General features: G+C 41.5%; 1 protein-coding gene across 1 annotated transcript in view; it reads left to right on the top strand.

The window, feature by feature from the left end:
- xkr5a (XK related 5a) overlaps window positions 1–20,634 on the top strand; it is a 33,364-nt gene extending 12,730 nt beyond the window's left edge. Inside the window, exons 3-7 of the mRNA XM_061885869.1 lie at window positions 6,777–6,961; window positions 7,056–7,268; window positions 14,304–14,473; window positions 14,548–14,659; window positions 16,969–20,634. Of these exons, the coding sequence (XP_061741853.1) occupies window positions 6,777–6,961; window positions 7,056–7,268; window positions 14,304–14,473; window positions 14,548–14,659; window positions 16,969–17,909 (1,621 nt within the window). The 3' untranslated portion in view covers window positions 17,910–20,634. The remainder of the gene's footprint in view (window positions 1–6,776; window positions 6,962–7,055; window positions 7,269–14,303; window positions 14,474–14,547; window positions 14,660–16,968) is intronic.

Genomic DNA, 20,634 nt, shown 5'->3' with positions numbered 1-20,634 from the left:
ACAGTTAGTAGAACAACTGTGTTTTTATTACTGTGTATTTGGTAGGTGCCGTCGGAAATTCAACTATTTATTTTATTTATATATATATATATATATATATATATATATATATATATATATATATATATATATATACACACATATATATAATAAATGTATATAGCTAAAATTCACTGAAAGTCAAGTATTTCATACACATATATATATATATATATATATATATATTTATATATATATGTATGAAATATATATGAAATACTCAAGTTGGTGAATTATACTCCTGCCATCTTAACCACGCCCCCCGCCCCTAACCACGCCCCCTCACCTCCCGAAATCGGAGGTCTCAAGGTTGGCAAGTATGACAGCGCCAAATATATATTGCGGCTTATCCCAAGGATCAATATTGGCACCAAAAATTGTTCAATCTCCATATAGTCAATATTTGTAAAGTTACAAAGATACACAATTCGTTATTTGTTATTGCACTTAAAAACTACAACATTTGTTTACAGTCAAAGGGAAAAAAGCCAATCCCAAACTATGGTCTTGGAGGTGGCAGTATGGAACTAGGAAAAAAACCTCATCAAACATAAGCAGGCCACACACGGTCAGCTCCGTGGACCGGTGTACCGTACAAAGGACTTAAAAAGACTTGTTAGTATTAGACGACACGGCAGTATTTTGTACACACAGAAGCTAATACAAATAATAATAGAAGAAATTAATAAATTAAAGAGATGGTTTGATTTGTAACCGACTATCTTTGAATCTCAGTAAAACGACAATAATGCTATTCGTTAACAGTAGAAGACAAAGTCAACACAAATACAAATAAATGGCGTAGACATTGACAGGGTAAAATAAATCACATTTATAAGTGATGCATGTTCGGAATAAACTTCACTGAACTGAACAAACTAATAATAGACTATAAAATGAACTGGAAATCTCATATAAAAATATACAACATAAGTTGGCAAGAAATACCTTAATAATGAATGAAGCAAAATATGTCCTGGAACAAAAAACAATCGATATTTTCTACCATGTCTGAGATACTGTGTAGAAATATGGGAAATAACTACAAAATGATGTTTCAGTCACAAACTGTGTGACAAAAGAGGTCAGTTAGAATAATACATAATGTTGATTATCGAGAACATTCACACCCTTTATTTATTGAATCGAAAATATTGAAATTCAATGATTTGGCGCATTTGGAAACAGCTAAAACTATGCACAAAGCAAACTATAACCTTTTAACCAATATTGTACAATTCTTCTCAACAAAAGAGAAGAAATACAACATTGGAGAAAAAAAACAAAAAAAAACATTTGTATTCATGTACAACACTTAAAAACTTTGGTATAACCCGTATGTGGTATGAAATTATGGAATGGATTAAGTAAAGACGTCAAACAATGTACTAATATTCCTCAGTTTAATCAACTGTTCAAACTCAAAAGTGTTTACAAAGTATAGGGAAAACAAATCCTGAAAAAAATGGGACTCTTGATTCCTCTCATTAATTGTGAAACACAACGAACTTAACTATTTATGAATGAGAACCTTATTTATTATTTACTCATTTCTTTGTGCTGCATATTGACTACAGGAAGCGATTAACCAAGTGTGTTAGAAGTTGCTATGAAACGGAAAAAGGGGTAGGATTAAATCAGGTCTGCTTTTTTCCACTCCTTTTGGTCACGTGGTAATGAGAGAATTTGAAATATGCGACAGACGATAGATACAATATTGCAACTGTATGCATGTCCGGAATAAACTAATACCATAACTGTAAAGAACATTGCATGTACAAACCCTGTTTCCATATGATTTGGGAAATTGTGTTAGATGTAAATATAAACGGAATACAATGATTTGCAAATCATTTTCAACCCATATTCAGTTGAATATGCAACAAAAACAACATATTTGATGTCCAAACTGATAAAAAATTTTTTTTTGCAAATAATCATTAACTTTAGAATTTGAGTCCAGCAACACGTGACAAAGAAGTTGGGAAAGGTGGCAATAAATACTGATAAAGTTGAGGAATGCTCATCAAACATTTATTTGGAACATCCCACAGGTGTACAGGCTAATTGGGAACAGGTGGGTGCCATGATTGGGTATAAAAACAGCTTCCCAAAAAATGCTCAGTCTTTCACAAGAAAGGATGGGGCGAGGTACATCCCTTTGTCCACAACTGCGTGAGCAAATTGTCAAACAGTTTAAGAACAACGTTTCTCAAAGTGCAATTGCAAGAATTTTAGGGATTTCAACATCTACGGTCCATAATATCAACATCTACGGTCCATAATATCATCAAAAGGTTCAGAGAATCTGGAGAAATCACTCCACTCCATGGCCGGAAACCAACATTCGATCCCTCAGACGGTACTATATCAAAAATCGACATCAATCTCTAAAGGATATCACCACATGGGCTCAGGAACACTTCAGAAAACCACTGACACTAAATACAGTTCGTCGCTACATCTGTAAGTGCAAGTTACAGCTCTACTATGCACAGCAAAATCCATTTATCAACAACATCCAGAAACGCCACCGGCTTCTCTGGGCCCGAGCTCATCTAAGATGGACTGATGCAAAGTGGAAAAGTGTTCTGTGGTCTGACGAGTCCACATTTCAAATTGTTTTTGGAAATATTCGACATCGTGTCATCCGGACCAAAGGGGAAGGGAACCATCAAGACTGTTATCGACACAAAGTTCAGAAGCCAACATCTGTGATGGTATGGGGGTGCATTAGTGCCCAAGGCATGGGTAACTTACACATCTGTGAAGGCACCATTAATGCTGAAAGGTACATACAGGTTTTGGTACAACATATGCTGCAATCTAAGTGCCGTCTTTTTCATGGACGCCCCTGCTTATTTCAGCAAGACAATGCCAAGCCACATTCAGCATGTGTTACAACAGTGTGGCTTCGTAAAAAAAGAGCGGGTACTTTCCTGGCCCGCCTGCAGTCCAGACCTGTCTCCCATCGAAAATGTGTGACACATTATGAAGCGTAAAATACGACAGCGGAGACCCCGGACTGTTGAACGACTGAAGCTCTACATAAAAGAATGGGAAAGAATTCCACTTTCAAAGCTTCACAATTATTTTCCTCAGTTCTCAAACGTTTATTGAGTGTTGTTGAAAGAAAAGGTGATGTAACACAGTGGTGAACATGCCCTTTCCCAACTACTTTTGCACATGTTGCAGCCATGAAATTCTAAGTTAATGTCAGAGTTATTTGGTGACGAACCCCAAGATGCAGAGATGGAGGCAGGCATGGAGTGAGAAAACATGATTTAATAAAGATGCTAAGACAAAATCAAACAAAAGGGTACGAACACAAAGCGCGCACGAGGCGGATAACAAACTACGGGTCTTCAGCATGGAAGCTAGCAAGAAACAAAAAAGGGCCTAGCGTGGAAGCTAGCGGGTTGCAAACAGGAAAACAGAAGTCGTTACTAATAGAGTGAAAACAAAACAGAAGCAGGGAACAAAAGACAGTAAGTTACAAACAAACGAATGTAGCTTACCGCTACGCTGCAATAAAACGACAGGAGCGACATGTGGCAACGACAATAGTCCAGCACTGACTGGAAGACAAAGTGGGTACAAATAGGAGCGGGCTGATTGACTACAGGTGTGGCCAGGTGCCAATCAGCCGCAGATGAGGTGACAACAGCACACAGGGAGACAAACAGGAAGCTGAACCAAAATAAGAGCACTTGACAGGAACTAAAGACAGGAGATACTAAACACAGAGGAAACAGACAAATGCAGAGGAAAAAACTAAAACATAGTCAAACTGTCAGGGGAAAGCCTGACAGTTAATAATAAAGTTTATGAGTTTGAACATCAAATATCTTGTCTTTGTAGTGCATTCAATTGAATATGGGTTGAAAAGGATTTGCAAATCATTGTATTCCGTTTATATTTACATCTAACACAATTTCCCAACTCATATGGAAACAGGGTTTGTAGTTTGAGGTAAGGGTTTGATGCTATGTTATAGGTTTATTTTGGAAATACATTTTGTATTGGATCACTGCATGCTCAGTGTCAACATGCTGTTGGCAGAAAAGCCTTGGGGCTGTATTTAACATTTTTGCATCTCTATGCTAAAAACTCACTCCTGTTATTTTAGGTCCTGTCACTATTTTAGTTCTTTTTTTAGCTTCAGGACCTTATACACAAATTAAATAGAGTTTCCTGAGATGGGCCAATACATATTTTCAGTAGCTTAATCTGTGTATTATCAAATTTTGAGTTTTGCAGTTACAACTATCAGATTGGTTTACTATAGAGCAGGGGTCACCAACCTTCTATAAACCAAGAGCTACTTCTTGGGTACTGATTAATGCGAAGGGCTACCAGTTTGATACACACTTAAATAAATTGCCAGAAATAGCCAATTTGCTCAATTTACCTTTAATAAATAAATCTCTATATGTATAAAAAAATGGGTATTTCCGTCTGTCATTCTGTCATACATTTTTTTTCCTTTTACGGAAGGTTTTCTGTAGAGAATAAATGATGAAAAAAACACTAAATTGAACGTTTTAAAAGAGGAGAAAACATGAAAAAAAAGAAAATTAAATTTTGAAACATAGTTTATCTTCACTTTCGACTCTTTAAAATTCACAATTCAACCAAAAATATGAAGAGAAAAACTAGCTAATTCGAACCTTTTTGAAAAAATTTAAAAAATAATTTATGGAACGTCAATAATATTTTTTGCTGATTAAGATTATTTTTAGAATTTTGATGACATGTTTTAAAAAGGTTAAAAGCCAATCAAAACTTTGTAAGAATATATAACAAATTGGACCAAGCTATATTTCTAACAAAGACAAATCATTATTTCTTCTAGATTTTCCAGAATTTTTTTTAAAAAGAAATTCAAGACTTTGAAATAAGATTTAAATTTGATTCCACAGATTTTCTAGATTTGCCAGAATCATTTTTTTGAATTTTAATCATAAGTTTGAAGAAATGTTTCACAAATATTCTTCGTCGAAAAAACAAAAGCTGAAATGAAGAATTAAATTAAAATGTATTTATTATTCTTTACAATAAAAAAAAATCTATTTACTTGAACATTGAGCATGTTCTCCTCGTGAATGCGTGGGTTCCCTCCGGGTACTCCGGCTTCCTCCCACTTCCAAAGACATGCACCTGGGGATAGGTTGATTGGCAACACTAAATTGGCCCTACTGTGTGAATGTTGTCTGTCTATCTGTGTTGGCCCTGCGATAAGGTGGCGACTTGTCCAGGGTGTACCCCGCCTTCCGCCCGATTGTAGCTGAGATAGGCGCCAGCGCCCCCCGCGACCCCGAAAGGGAATAAGCGGTAGAAAATGGATGGATGGATTGATTGAAATGTGTTTAAAAATCCTAAAAACATTTTTTAAGGTTGTATTTTTTCCCTCAATCAAATTGTCTTTTTGGAAAGTTATAAGAAGCAAAGTAAAAGAAATAAATGAATGTATTTAAACAAGTGAAGACCAAGTCTTTAAAATATTTTCTGGGATTTTCAAATTCTATTTGAGTTTTGTCTCCCTTAGAATTAAAAATGTCGAGCAAAGCGAGACCAACTTGCTAATAAATACTTCATCCATCCATCCATCTTCTTCCGCTTATCCGAGGTCGGGTCGCGGGGGCAACAGCCTAAGCAGGGAAACCCAGACTTCCCTCTCCCCAGCCACTTCGTCTAGCTTTTCCCGGGGGATCCCGAGGCGTTCCCAGGACAGCCGGGAGACATAGTCTTCCCAACGTGTCCTGGGTCTTCCCCGTGGCCTCCTACCGGTTGGACGTGCCCTAAACACCTCCCTCGGGAGGCGTTCGGGTGGCATCCTGACCAGATGCCCGAACCACCTCATCTGGCTCCTCTCGATGTGAAGGAGCAGCGGCTTTACTTTGAGTTCCTCCCGGATGGCAGAGCTTCTCACCCTATCTCTAAGGGAGAGCCCCGCCACACGGCGGAGGAAACTCATTTCGGCCGCTTGTACCCGTGATCTTATCCTTTCGGTCATGACCCAAAGCTCATGACCATAGGTGAGGATGGGAACGTAGATCGACCGGTAAATTGAGAGCTTTGCCTTCCGGCTCAGCTCCTTCTTCACCACAACGGATCGGTACAACATCCGCATTACTGAAGACGCCGCACCGATCCGCCTGTCGATCTCACGATCCACTTTTCCCTCACTCGTGAACAAGACTCCTAGGTACTTGAACTCCTCCACTTGGGGCAGGGTCTCCTCCCCAACCCGGAGATGGCACTCCACCCTTTTCAGGGCGAGAACCATGGACTCGGATTTGGAGGTGCTGATTCTCATTCCGGCCGCTTCACACTCGGCTGCGAACCGATCCAGTGAGAGCTGAAGATCCCGGTCAGATGAAGCCAACAGGACCACATCGTCTGCAAAAAGCAGAGACCTAATCCCGCGGCCACCAAACCGGAACCCCTCAATGCCTTGACTGCGCCTAGAAATTCTGTCCATAAAAGTTATGAAAGTTATAATAAATAAATACAATTTAAAAAATAGACGCAGCTCACTGGTAAGTGCTGCTAGTTGAGCTATTTTTAGAACAGGCCAGCGGGCTCCTCATTTGGTCCTTACGCGTTGGTGACCCCTGCTATAGAGATTACAACCCACGGCTGTACTAATCAACAAGCCGGCCAATATAATGCGGTGGTCAGCAAGGGTCCTTTTGAGTTCAGGGATGTGTGTTTATGTCGCCCTCTCCTGGTAGGTTATGGGACTGCATGCGATATGTGTCCCGCATGCAGGGCTCAGTGGCGGAGCTGGGCGCTGTCGTCATGCAGCAGGCAGACGTTGCCGCTCTTTGGCTCCTGGAGGCTCTGGTCGTCTCGCTGCCACAGAGCCTGCTGCAGGCATACATCGTGGTGTCCACAGACGTAGGGATCATGTCCCCAGGTCATTGCTTTCACCTGACTTCTAATATACTGTAGCTATCACTCGGAAGTACGACGCCATGCAGTTTTTTGTGGTGCATTTGTTTACCTTACAGTGGCCTACTCCTGTGGTCTTTGCGTGCTGTCCGTGTCCTGGGCGCTGGTGCTGTACAGCCGCGCTTGCCGTCTCATCCGGCCGGGCCACCTTGCCATGCCCCCGGCGGCTCTGCTTTGCCAGCTGGTGTGGAGGGCCGGCATGCTGGGTGCCAGGGTGACGTGTCTCATGTTCTTCGCAAGGGTGTTCAACTGGTGGGTCTGCGGAGTGGCAGGTAAGCTGAATAATATTATTTGGTACTGTGCTTGGGTAGTTAGATAGATAGATAGATAGATAGATAGATAGATAGATAGATAGATAGATAGATAGATAGATAGATAGATAGATAGATAGATAGATAGTACTATATTGATTCCTTCAGGAGAGCTCCTTCAGGAAAATTAAAATTCCAGCAGCAGTGTACAGAGTTGAGATCAATTTAAAGAAAAGTAAAAAGTAAATAATGGGGGTTTAAATGGAAACAAAAAAGAGAAATATTACAATGAGAATAAAAACTAAAAAGCAACAATGGGAATAAAAATATAACAGTAAAATAAGAATATAACAAGACAAAGTAGGCAGTAGTGACCATGTTATGAAAACGTATTGCACTGTTTTTGTTTTGCATCCCCTGTCATCCTAGTACCCCCGGGCCCCCGCCCCAGAGAGGAGTTGTACAGTCTAATGGCGTGTGGGACAAAGGAGTTTTTGAGTCTATTAGTCCTGCACTTGGGATGAAGCAGTCTAGCACTGAACAGGCTCCTCTGGCTACTGATAACGCTATGCAGAGGGTGACTGGCATCATCCAGGATGCTCACTAGTTTGTCAACAGTCCTCTTCTCTGCCACCGTCACCAGTGAGTCCAGTTTCATTCCGATTGTAGAACCGGCCCGCCTGATCAGTTTCTCAAGTCTGGAGCTGTCCTTCTTAGATGTACTACCCCCCCCAGCACACTACCATGTAAAAGAGAACACTGGCAACCACAGACTGGTAGTACATCCACAGGAGTTTTCTACAAATGTTGAAGGAGTGCAGTCTCCTGAGGAAGTCCTTTCTTGTACTGGTGGTCCGAGTTGACAGTCCAGTCCAGCTTATTGTCCACCGAAACCCCGAGGTACTTGAACGAGTCCACGGTCTGTACCTCAACTCCCTCGATCACAATAGGTTGTGACCGTGGACTCCACCTCCCAAAGTCAATGACCAGCTCCTTGGTCTTTGACGGATTGAGCTGCAAGAGGTTCGTGTGGCACCAGACAACAAAGTCCCTCACCAGGTTCCGAAACTCCTCCTCTCTGCCGTCCCTGATGCACCCGACGATGGCTGTGTCATCCGCGTACTTCTGGATGTGACACAGCTCTGAGTTGTAGCAGAAGTCAGCGGTGTACAGGGTGAAGAGAAGAGGGGCCAGCACCGTTCCCTGCGGTGCTCCGGTGCTGCTGATCACAGTGTCAGACGTGATGTCCTTCAGTCTGACGTACTGTACACATAAATAGGTGTATAAACCGGCCTGATTTCATAAAGGATATGGAAATGTATCGGGGTTAATTTAACAATGTGTGGTTGGGTGTACTAAGAAAAGTTCAAACTTTACACATCCCTGATAACATCATTATTAGGATAGGTTTTTTTTGTCATTGTACAAGTGCAACAAAACTTTGTTTTCAGCACAAACCCGTTCAAGATTAGACAAACAGTGTACAGTAGAGATGCGCGGTTTGCCGTCTCATCCGCGGAGTCCGCGGGTAAACCGCGGGTCGGGCGGTTGACGAAAAAATAGATTTTAATTAGGGCTGGGCGTATCGATACCAAGTATCGATAGTATCGATACTTGGTGAGTATCGGTATCGTATCGATACTGGCGTGATGGTATCGACACGTATTCTGGACTCCCTGCTAAATTAGCGTTAACTTCCCGTGCGAATGCACGCGCTTTATTTTGCCGTTTTGTACCAGTGTTTTATAGTTTTTGTATCTTAAAACCAGCTCTTACCTGCAATTCCTGCTTATCCTTGGTCCTCGTGCATCTGGGGGTGACACAACACGCGCATCACAGTGCGTTCCAAACGTGACAGTACGAACCAAGAACGAACTGAGATAGAATGCAGGCTTAAATACTAAAGTAAACAATTGCCAACAGGTATGCGTCAAAAAGCATAGCAGGTGGAACAAATGAGAACCCATGGAAACAAGATAAAACAGGAAGTGCAAATCTCAGAACAGGAAGAGTCCAAAAATAATCAGAAAACACACAAAAGGACTCAAGAACAAAAACTATGTATGATCCAGGAGGCGGATCATGACACTAGCAAAGCACATATACATATTACAACATACATTTCCAGATATCTAGCAACAGAGGGAAGGGAGTGCGAGGTCATGGTGGTAGGCCGCAACTCTCAGGCACTGACCATCCTTTCATCACTTCTATGGGATTTGCGTCGAGGGCGTTGGATTGAGGGGGGTATGTATGTGTGTGGCGTATATTTTTGTGGATGAATGTTTGTGTGTAAGCCTGCAGTGTGTCTCTGTTCCGCCGCCTTGATGTCGTGCAGTCGCTAGTCCAAAGTCAACAATAACGGGTGTGTGTCCATGAGAGACAAGAAGGGACTTTGTTGTGTCTTCGCTGCACTGTCCTTCAGGAGAGTCTCGAAGCCAGGGAAACAATCCAAGTTAGAATGTTTTTTATACGAGTGAAAATAAAATGTGCTTTTCACTCTAAATCAGGGGTGCCCACACTTTTTCTGCAGGCGAGCTACTTTTCAATTGACCAACTCGAGGGGATCTACCTCATTTATATATATCATTTATATTTATTTATTTATGAAAGAGACATTTTTGTAAACAAGTTAAATGTGTTTAATGATAATACAAGCATGTGTAACACATATAGATGTCTTTCTTTCACGAAGACAAGAATATAAGTTGGTGTATTACCTGCTTCTGATGGCTTGCATTGATTGGAATCAGACAGTAATGATGAGAACGCCCACATTTTCAAATGGAGGAGAAAAAAAATTGTCCTTTCTGTACAATACCACATGAAAGTGGTTGGTTTTTGGCATCTAATTCATCCAGCTTCCATACACTTTACAAGAAAAACATTGGCGGCAAATTCCGTAGCTTGCTTGATTGACATTCACGGCACCCGAGGGTCTTGTGAGATGACGCTGGCTGCTGTCAGTTCATTATTATGAAAAAATGACAGAGAGGAAGGCGAGAAATTTTTTTTATTTCAACAGACTTTCGCGCCGTCCCTTCCCTCAAAACTCTAAAGGCCGACTGCACATTTCCTATCTTCACAATAAAAGCCCTGCTTCATGCTGCCTGCGCTAACAAAATAAGAGTCTCGGAAAGCTGGCGTGCACAAGTGATGTGCACGCCAGCTTTCTGAGGGATCGCTTGTGCACGCCAGTTTTCCGAGACTCTGTATTTAGTTAGCGCAGGCAGCATGAAGCAGGGCTTTTATTGTGAAGATAGGAAATGTGCAGTCGGCCTTTAGAGTTTTGACGGAAGGTACGGCGCGAGAGTCTGTTGAAATAAAAAGTGTTTCTCGCCTTCCTCTCGGTCATATTTTCATAATAATGATCTTGCAGCAGCCAGCGTCATCTCACAAGACCCTCCGGTACCGTGAATGTCATTTAAGTGACGTCTTGGTGAAGATTGATGATCACTAATTTTTAGGTCTATTTTTTTTAAAAGCCTTGCTGGAGATCGACTGACACACCCCCCGCGGTCGACTGGTAGTTCGTGATCGACGTAATGGGCACCCCAGCTCTAAATTGTCTATGACTAGTCCTCAAACCTGCGGGGCAGACAGTCCGATGTGATCCAAAAATCACGAGAGTGACCACAGTTCCTCCCGCATCCTCCAATCATTTGGGGTACTTTGAAGATTGCCAGCAACTTCCAATTTGTCGACAAACCAGAGCAACGCTTACTTCAATCAACAGATGTCTTGTCAAAATTACGAATAGGTAGATATCTTCACATGCTCGACAGAAAAGGGTCGCCAGGCACGCGGCACTCCTTCTCCCAAGAGTTCATCGTGTCCAGCAACAACCGCTCCGTCACGACAAGCAGGTTCCCTTAAACCCAAGATCTTGTCAATTTTGTAAAGGCCAGTTAAATAGTTCCGATGTTGATTTGGAGAGCAGTGCAAAAAAGAGGCAACAAGAAAGTTTAGACAAGACAAGCAGGAGAGATAAGGGAGAGGAAAGGGGAGCGTCCAACCTGGATGAGTGCCAGAGAGGAACACCTAATAGCTGTAATATAATAAATATTACTGTATGGATACGAGACCCGGACACTCCTGGTAGAATCAGATCGATAAATACAAGCCTTTGAAAACAAATGCTTCAGAAGAATACTTAAGATAACATACCACAAACACAAAAGCAATGAGTATGTGCCAGTTGAAGTCGAAGGACTCGGGTCACCAAGAACCCCTGCTCGCAACAGTCAAAAGAAGGACATTAGCTTGGTTCGGCCACACATGCCGCCACGACACCCTGTGCAAGACCATCATGCAGGGCACACTAGAGGGTGAAAGGAAGCAAGGAAGACCACGGAAATCCTGGACAGACAAAATCAAGAATTGGACAGACCTGTCGACCCAAGAGCTATTGACGGCCAATAAGAACCGTGGGAAGTGGCGCAGACCGGCTGCTGGTTCATCGCAGTTAATTCCCCCCCCCCCCGACAGTGGTGTGGAACAGCTATACAATCGCTCAAAATCCTTGACCGCAAATCACATCACCATCAACGTTTAGTTCTCCAAAAATATAGACTGTTAAACATAGCTAATATTCAAAGATTAGCATCAATACGAATGGCCCATCGAATCCTAAATAACACTGCACCAGCGCCACTTAAGCACTTTGTCCAGTTTACATCTGTTGTGACAACTACAAACATACGAGCCTCCATCTGTAGCGTACCCAGATGTAAAATCTATTTTGCACAATCACCCTTTCCATATAAAGCCATTAAGGAATGGAACGACCTCACAACAAACTTGAAAAGTTTAACAGATTACTCTTCATTTACAATTGAAGTTAAAAAGTGGCTTTGGAGCAATCGAAGCTGCTCACACGGTCAATAAGGTGGCCGCTATGTTTGACACGTCAACTTAATGTGTATTATATTTATCTATGACAGCATTTTTGTTGTAAATTGTGAGGTGTCTGTTAAAATCAAGGTTGTTTTTTACAAATGATGACAGATGTGAACAAGAACATGTATTGTCTTTGTGTGATGATGTAAATGAGATGTGGTTGTATTGTATATTAAGTATGTGTCCATACTGCAATTTAAGACTTTTCTTAATTTGATTACGGGATATGGTATGATTTTATTGTAATAATTTTATTGCATGATTTTTGTATCCCTCTAATTTAGGTAGCCAGGGACTGCAGATGGAAATGAGCTATTTAGCTACAATCTGGTACAGAACATATCTGTCTTTGAGCTTAATGTTTCCGTGAATTGTCCCTTCAAATAAAAACTAAACTAAACTACTACACAGTCAATGTAATGCAGTTTAGTGCTATTACTGTTCTAATCAAGTCCTTGGGCGGCAGTAATGTGCAACTGCCACACAAAGCAAACTTTTTTCACTGAAGCGCCATATGTTGGATACAGTGTCACACCGCCACAATTGGCCCCAATGCAAGCAGACTGTTAAGATGAATGCCTTATAATTAATGCTGCTCCAACACTGTCAATCGATATTAAGTATAATTCACAAAACCCAAAACCAGTGAAGTTGGCACATTGTGTAAATCGTTAAAAAAAAACTGAATACAATGATTTGCAAATCATTTTCAACTTATATTCAATTGAATAGACTGCAAAGACAAGATATTTTATGTTAGAAATAGAATTTTTTTTTTTATATTTTGCAAATATCAGCTGATTTGGAATTCGATGCCTGCAACAGGTTTCAAAAAAGCTGGCACACGTGGCAAAAAAGCAATGTCTTTTTCATGGACGCCCCTGCTTATTTCAGTGAGACAATGCCAAGCCGCATTCTGCACGTGTTACAACAGCTTGGGTCCGTAGTAAAAGAGTGGCCTGCCTGTAGTCCGGACCTGTCTCCCATTATAAAGGTGTGGCGCATTATAAAGCATAAAATACAACAACGGAGACCCCGGACTGTTGAACAACTTAAGCAAAATGGGAAATAATTCCACCTGAAAAGCTTCAAAAATTGGTCTCCTCAGGTTCCAAACGTTTACTGAGTGTTGTTTTAAAGGAAATGCCATGTAACACAGTAGTAAAAATGCCCCAGTGCCAACTTCTTTGCAATGTTTTTCTATCATTAAATTCTAAATTAATTATTATTTGAAATAACATATTAAGTTCCTCAGTTCAAACATTAAATACAGTGGGACAAAAAAGTATTTAGTCAGCCACCGATTGTGCAAGTTCTCCCACTTAAAATGACGACAGAGGTCTGTAATTTTCATCATAGGTACACTTCAACTGTGAGAGACAGAATGTGGAAAAAAATCCAGAAATTCACATTGTAGGAATTTATTTGTAAATTATGGTGGATAATAAGTATTTGGTCAACCATTCAAAGCTCTCACTGATGGAAGGAGGTTTTGGCTCAAAATCTCACGATACATGGCCCCATTCATTCTTTTCTTAACACGGATCAATCGTCCTGTCCCCTTAGCAGAAAAACAGCCCCAAAGCATGATTTTTCCACCCTCATGCTTCACAGTAGGTGTGGTGTTCTTGGGATGCAACTCAGTATTCTTCTTCCTCCAAACACGACGAGTTGAGTTTATACCAAAAAGTTCTATTTTCGGTTTCATCTGACCACATGACATTCTCCCAATCCTCTGCTGTATCATCCATGTATCCATTTTGGTATAAACTCAACTCCTCGTGTTTGGAGGAAGATCAAATACTTATTTTCCACAATAATTTACAAATAAATTCTTTAAAATTCCTACAATGTGAATTCCTGGATTTTTCCCCCACATTCTGTCTTTCACAGTTGAAGTGTACCTATGATGAAAATTACAGACCTCTGTCATCATTTTAAGTGGGAGAACTTGCACAATTGGTGGCTGACTAAATACCTTTTGTCCCCCACTGTATCTTGTCTTTGCAGTCTATTTAATTGAATATAAGTTGAAAAGTATTTCCTCATCATTTTATTCTGTTTTTATTAACCATTTACAAAAGGTGCCAACTTCACTGGTTTTGGGTTTTGTATAACCCCAACTGGAGGACGTGTCTACTTTTATGGTACCTGCAGGTTTTCACTGGCTGACTGCCTCCTTCTGGCTGGTGTCACAGCAACTAGACATCTGCACCGGCCCATGGTGTTGGCGTGCCTTTAACGGCCTGGTGGGGTTCATCCACGTCTTCCTCTTCCTTAACGTCAAAGACGGCCCCTCGCGTTTCCGCATGGCCAGCTTTTATACTGTGAGAAGAGATCTTAGAGAAAGTCCCTTTTTTCCCATACGACACCTGGTTTTACCTTGTCTTCCTCTTTTCAGTTCATGCTGATTGAGAACGCCACTTTGCTGCTAGCCGCCTCTGACTTACTGAGCGAAGCGGCGTGGGATAACATGACGCTCCCCATCAGTGTTCTAAGTAGCTTTACCCTCGGTGAGTCACTCTCAGATATGTTGATTGTGTAGAACTCAAGACTACAAAATGAGTTCAGGGTGATCTGCATGTTAAAGGCCTACTGAAATGAGATTTTCTTATTTAAACGGGGATAGCAGGTCCATTCTATGTGTCATACTTGATCATTTTGTGATATTGCCATATTTTTGCTGAAAGGATTTAGTAGAGAACATCGACGATAAAGTTCGCAACTTTTGGTCGCTAATAAAAAAGCCTTGCCTGTACCGGAAGTAGCAGAGGATGTGCGCGTGATGTCACGGGTTGTGGAGCTCTTCACATCCTCACATTGTTTACAATCATGGCCACCAGCAGCGAGAGCGATTCTGACCGAGAAAGCGACGATTTCCCCATTAATGTGTGCGAGGATGAAAGATTCGTGGATGAGGAAAGTGAGAGTGAAGGACTAGAAAAGAAAAAAAAAAACTAGACGGCCGAGCGATTCAGATGTTATTAGACAAATTTACTAGGATAATTCTGGGGAATCCCTTATCTGCTTATTGTGTTACTAGTGTTATAGTGAGATTATATGGTCGTACCTGTACAACCTGAAAGTCGAAGGATTGTGGTGACCGCCAGTGTCTCCGAGGGGAAGCCACGTTTCTCGACGAAGCGAAGGCAGCCGGTCGGGCCGGGCTGAGATTTTTTTTTCCCTCCTCCACGGTGGAAGCATCCGACGGTCGGGGGCGGCCGGTGGGAGGAGGCATGACAGTCGCAGCTGCCTCTTTGACAGGTGCAGGAGGAACGACGCAAGCTCTCTGCTCATGTCTACAATAAGAGCTGACTTAACCCCCATTTTCACACCGAAAACTGCCGGTTGACATGTGGTAGGGAACCATGTTCGCTTGACCGCTCTGTTCCATAGTAAAGCTTCACCGTCATCTTTCGGGAATATAAACAAGGAAACACCGGCTGTGTTTGTGTTGCTAAAGGCGGCCGTAATACACCGCTTCCCACCTCCATCTTTCTTCTTTGAAGTCTCCATTATTAATTGAACAAATTGCAAAACATTCAACAACACAGATGTCCATAATAATGTGGAATTATGCGATGAAAAGAGACAACTTATAGCTGTGGACGGTGCTGGAACAAAATATCCTCTACAGTGCAAGACGTCACGGGCACGCGTCATCACACCGTGTTTTAGCATGATACTTCCGCGCAAAATTTAAAATTGCAATTTAGTAAACTAAACCGGCCATATTGGCATGTGTTGCGCAATGTTAAGATTTCATCATTGATATACAGCGGGGCAAAAAGTATTTAGTCAGCCACCTATTGTGCAAGTTCTCCCACTTAAAATGATGACAGAGGTCTGTAATTTTCATCATAGGTACACGTCAACTGTGAGAGACGGAATGTGAAAAAAAAATCCAGGAATTCACATTGTAGGAATTTTAAAGAATTTATTTGTAAATTATGGTGGAAAATAAGTATTTGGTCAACCATTCAAAGCTCTCACTGATGGAAGGAGGTTGTGGCTCAAAATCTCACGATACATGGCCCCATTCATTCTTTCCTTAACACGGATCAGTCGTCCTGTCCCCTTAGCAGAAAAACAGCCCCAAAGCATGATGTTTCCACCTCCATGCTTCACAGTAGGTATGGTGTTCTTGGGATGCAACTCAGTATTCTTCTTCCTCCAAACACGACGAGTTGAGTTTATACCAAAAAGTTCTATTTTGGTTTCATCTGACCACATGACATTCTCCCAATCCTCTCCTGTATCATCCATGTATCCATTTTGGTATAAAGTCAACTCGTCGTGTTTGGAGGAAGAAGAATACTGAGTTGCATCCCAAGAACACCATACCTACTGTGAAGCATGGGGGTGGAAACATCATGCTTTGGGGCTGTTTTACTGCTAAGGGGACAGGACGATTGATCCGTGTTAAGGAAAGAATGAATGGGGCCATGTATCGTGAGATTTTGAGCCAAAACCTCCTTCCATTAGTGAGAGCTTTGAATGGTTGACCAAATACTTATTTCCCACCATAATCTACAAAAAAATTCTTTAAAATTCCTACAATGTGATATCCTGGATTTTTTTTTCACATTCCGTCTCTCACAGTTGAAGTGTACCTATGATGAAAACTACAGACCTCTGTCATCATTTTAAGTGGGAGAACTTGCACAATCGGTGGCCGACTAAATACTTTTTTGCCCCGCTGTATAAACTATCAGACTGCGTGGTCGGTAGTAGTGGGTTTCAGTAGGCCTATAAGGTGTGGCTCGTCACTGAAAGGCTTATGGTTTGCTAAAAAATCTCCTCCTGTCTCGATGGTTACTAGGCGCTACCTCCATGGTCATCTACTACCGGTTCCTCCACCCCAAGTCAACAGAGATCGCCCAAGGTCTGAACCAGAACCACATGGGTAGCACTTGTATAGAACGTGGGGAGTCCTCCTTCTCGCTCGGGGACAAAAGCTTGCCGGTTGGTGGTGTGCAAAACCACGGCAGCTTCTCGCTCTCCGGTGTGGCCGGTTCACTGCTGGAGCATCCGAGCTCATGCGGAGGGAGGCCGAACAGCTCCTGTCCTTGCTACCACCATCACTGGCTCCTCATACGGCTGGCCCTCAAAACAGGAGACCTGGGGAAGATCAACCGAGCGTACGGAGCAGGCGGGGCGGCAGCCATACTGGACATGGAGGAGTACAACCAGGAGTGTAAGAGCCACGAAGGCGACACCATCACGGCAGGGGGCAGCTGTGAGGGTGTCTCCATGTCCGAGTCTCAGGGGCAAGGCTTGGCACCCCTGTCGGACTGCAAAGATGAATTTCAGACTGTGAGCGAACCCACGTCCTTTGAACAAGCAGAGGACGACAGTCTGGAGATGGCGAGCCCGCTGGAGTCACCAGAGTCCGATTTCAAGCGCAGCTCACCAGAGGGCAAATCCGTATTTGGAGACAGTCCGGAGCCGTACTTCTGCCCCACGGAGTCCAGTTCAACCCTCTACTTCAGCGCTGATCCCCAGTCTCCCAGCAGCTCCAGTAACCCCCGATTGGACCGGGACATCGGGGGTCTCGAGCATGGCGTGCGTCTCAATTCCATCCCAAGCGATCCGGCTCTTCACAGGGACGTCCGAGGGCTAATGGGTCGGGTCGGGCCGCGCTACACCTCCACCCCAAAACTGGACTCGGGAGTGCTGGACTCTCCCGCCAGTGTGCCTCACCTCAGCGGCCCCAGGAGGCAGCTCATAATGTCCCGCAGAGATGAAGATGAATACTTCTGACATGCTTCGGGAGTAGGATGATTTCTGCAAGGTCAGCAGTTTCCGCTTTAAGTAAAAATGTGAAACGAAACGAAACAAAATCGACATCGTGCTGAGCTAGTACAGTAGTAAAATATAACCTATATTGGAATATTCTCTGAAAGCAATACATTGCACAAGTGGAGCCATCCAATGCTGTTTTAAAGGCCTCGCTAATAAGCTAAATTAGTGGTGCTTGGAAGCAAAGTATGACCTCATAGCTAGAAATATTGACTACTAATTACTACGGAATCCACTTAAAGCCACGCTTCAAATGGCAGGATATAACTTTTTATTTCGACAGTTGATACACCAGCATTTAAAGCACCGCTGCAGAGCTACCGTGGCACCTGTAAAGCTGTTTACAGATAAAGCTGTACGCTGTGAAAGCTTTTCAGGGCAAACGCTGCAAATCATTACTCAAAATGATTGAATAGCCAGAACTAGTGATTATATATCCAAAAGGGTGAAAAGCAGGGGTCACCAACGTGGTGCCCGCGGGCACCAGCTCGCCCGTAAGGACCAGATGATTCGCCCGCTGGCCTGTTCTAAAAATAGCTCAAAAAGCAGCACTTACCAGTGAGCTGCTGGCCTGTTCTAAAAATAGCTCAAAAAGCAGCACTTACCAGTGAACTGCCTCTATTTTTTAAATTGTATTTATTTACTAGCAAGCTGGTACGCTTTGCTCGACATTTTTAATTCTAAGAGAGACAAAACTCAAATGGAATTTGAAAATCCCAGAAAATATTTTAAAGACTTGGTCTTCACCTGTTTAAATAAATTCATTATTTTTTTTACTTTGCTTCTTATAACTTTCAGAAAGACAATTTTAAGAGAAAAAATAAAACCTTAAAAATGATTTTCCGATTTTTAAACACATATACCTTTTAAATTCCTTCCTCTTCTTTCATGACATTTTAAATCAATGTTCAAGTAAATGTATTTTTTATAGTAAAGAATAATAAATACATTCAAATTTAATTCTTCATTTTAGCTTGTTTTTTCGACGAAAAATATTTGTGAAATATTTCTTCAAACTTATGATTAAAATTCAACAATATTATTCTGGCAAATCTAGAAAATCTGTAGAATCAAATTTAAATAATAACGATTTGTCTTTGTTAGAAATGTAGCTTGTTCCAATTTGTTATATATTCTAAAAAAGTACAGATTGGATTTGAACCTACCGTATTTCCTTGAATTGCCGCCGGGGTGCTAATTAATTTAAAACCCCTTCTCACTCCTGCGCTTATCAAAGGCATGCGGTAAAAGTAAGCATGCGCTAATTATTTTAAAACCTCTTCTCACTCCGGCACTTACAAAGGCATGCAGTAAAAAATTGAGTGTGATGTAAGCTTGGACCTTAATTCTACTTTATGCGATTTCAAATTACCAATATTGAAATCAGCCTCCTCCATTTTGAAAATGATGACAGGGGAAGTGTCACTCGTGACGTCACGAGTTTGACCCGGCGGTAATACTAAGCATGCGCAAATTATTTGTATTATTTCAGTAGTGAAGTGAAGTGAATTATATTTATATAGCGCTTTTTCTCAAGTGGCTCAAAGCGCTTTACATAGTGAAACCCAATATCTAAGTTACATTTAAACCAGTGTGGGTGGCACTAGGAGCAGGTGGGTAAAGTGTCTTGCCCAAGGACACAACGGCAGTGACTAGGATGGCACAAGCGGGAATTGAACCTGCAACCCTCAAGTTGCTGGCACAGCCACTCTACCAACCTATGCAGTAATTCAAGTCAGGTGCATACTATATGCCCTGCGGCAATTGAAGGAAATACGGTATTTATAAAATGTCATCAAAAATATGTATTTATTGTGAGAAATCATTAACATGATCAGTGTTTCCACAAAGATAAATATCATGAATTATGAATAATAACAGAGTTTAAGGTAAATTGAGCAAATTGGTTATTTCTGGCAATTTATTTAAGTGTGTATCAAACTGGTAGCCCTTCGCATTAATCAGTACCCAAGAAGTAGCTCTTGGTTTCAAAAAGGTTGGTGACCTCCTGCTGTAAAGCAAGAAATATGTATGGTATTTAATATAGTTATTAAATAAAACTGCTATTTGGGCACACTATCAAGCTATTCTGCATTACTAAGAGCTGCTGTATAATGTGGTCTTTTTTTATAACTTGATGTTATTAAGTAATAGTAGGTAATAGAGAAAACTAAACTTTTATTATCACAAGCCTTCGCTTCACTGGCTTCCTTAAAGCACAAGTATCATGTACAATACATCCGTTGTGTGTGTATTTTTTATTTATTTTTAAGATCCATCCATTTCCTACCGCTTGTACCTTTGAGGGTGAAGGGTGCTGCATTCAGATAGACAGACAACATTCACACATTAGGGCCAGGATTTATTTTAATTGTGTATGTATGTATACATATCATCGTGCAGTGCTTTAAGGGATTTTTCATTTTTTTTTAAATATGTGACTTTACAGAATTTATGTAACACCCACTTCAGAAAGCTTTCTCCTTGTCGCTCAGCAGCTGTTTCTAAAAATACACGCTTTTTTTTTTTAATTTTCTTCTTGGAGTGTAAAAAACAAACAGACATAATAAGCTTTTTCTCTTTCACTCAAGTGCTGTATGAAATTTGAACTGTGAAGTGCAAAAGCCGCCTGGGGCTTTTTATATAAGCAATAAAAAGGATAACTTTTGGGGTGAGTGGAATAAAA

This window comes from Nerophis ophidion, linkage group LG24, assembly GCF_033978795.1.
Source record: "Nerophis ophidion isolate RoL-2023_Sa linkage group LG24, RoL_Noph_v1.0, whole genome shotgun sequence".
NCBI classification, from domain to species: Eukaryota; Metazoa; Chordata; class Actinopteri; order Syngnathiformes; family Syngnathidae; genus Nerophis; species Nerophis ophidion.
Note: the sequence above shows the minus strand (reverse complement) of the source record. Positions and strands in the feature narration are given on the sequence as shown.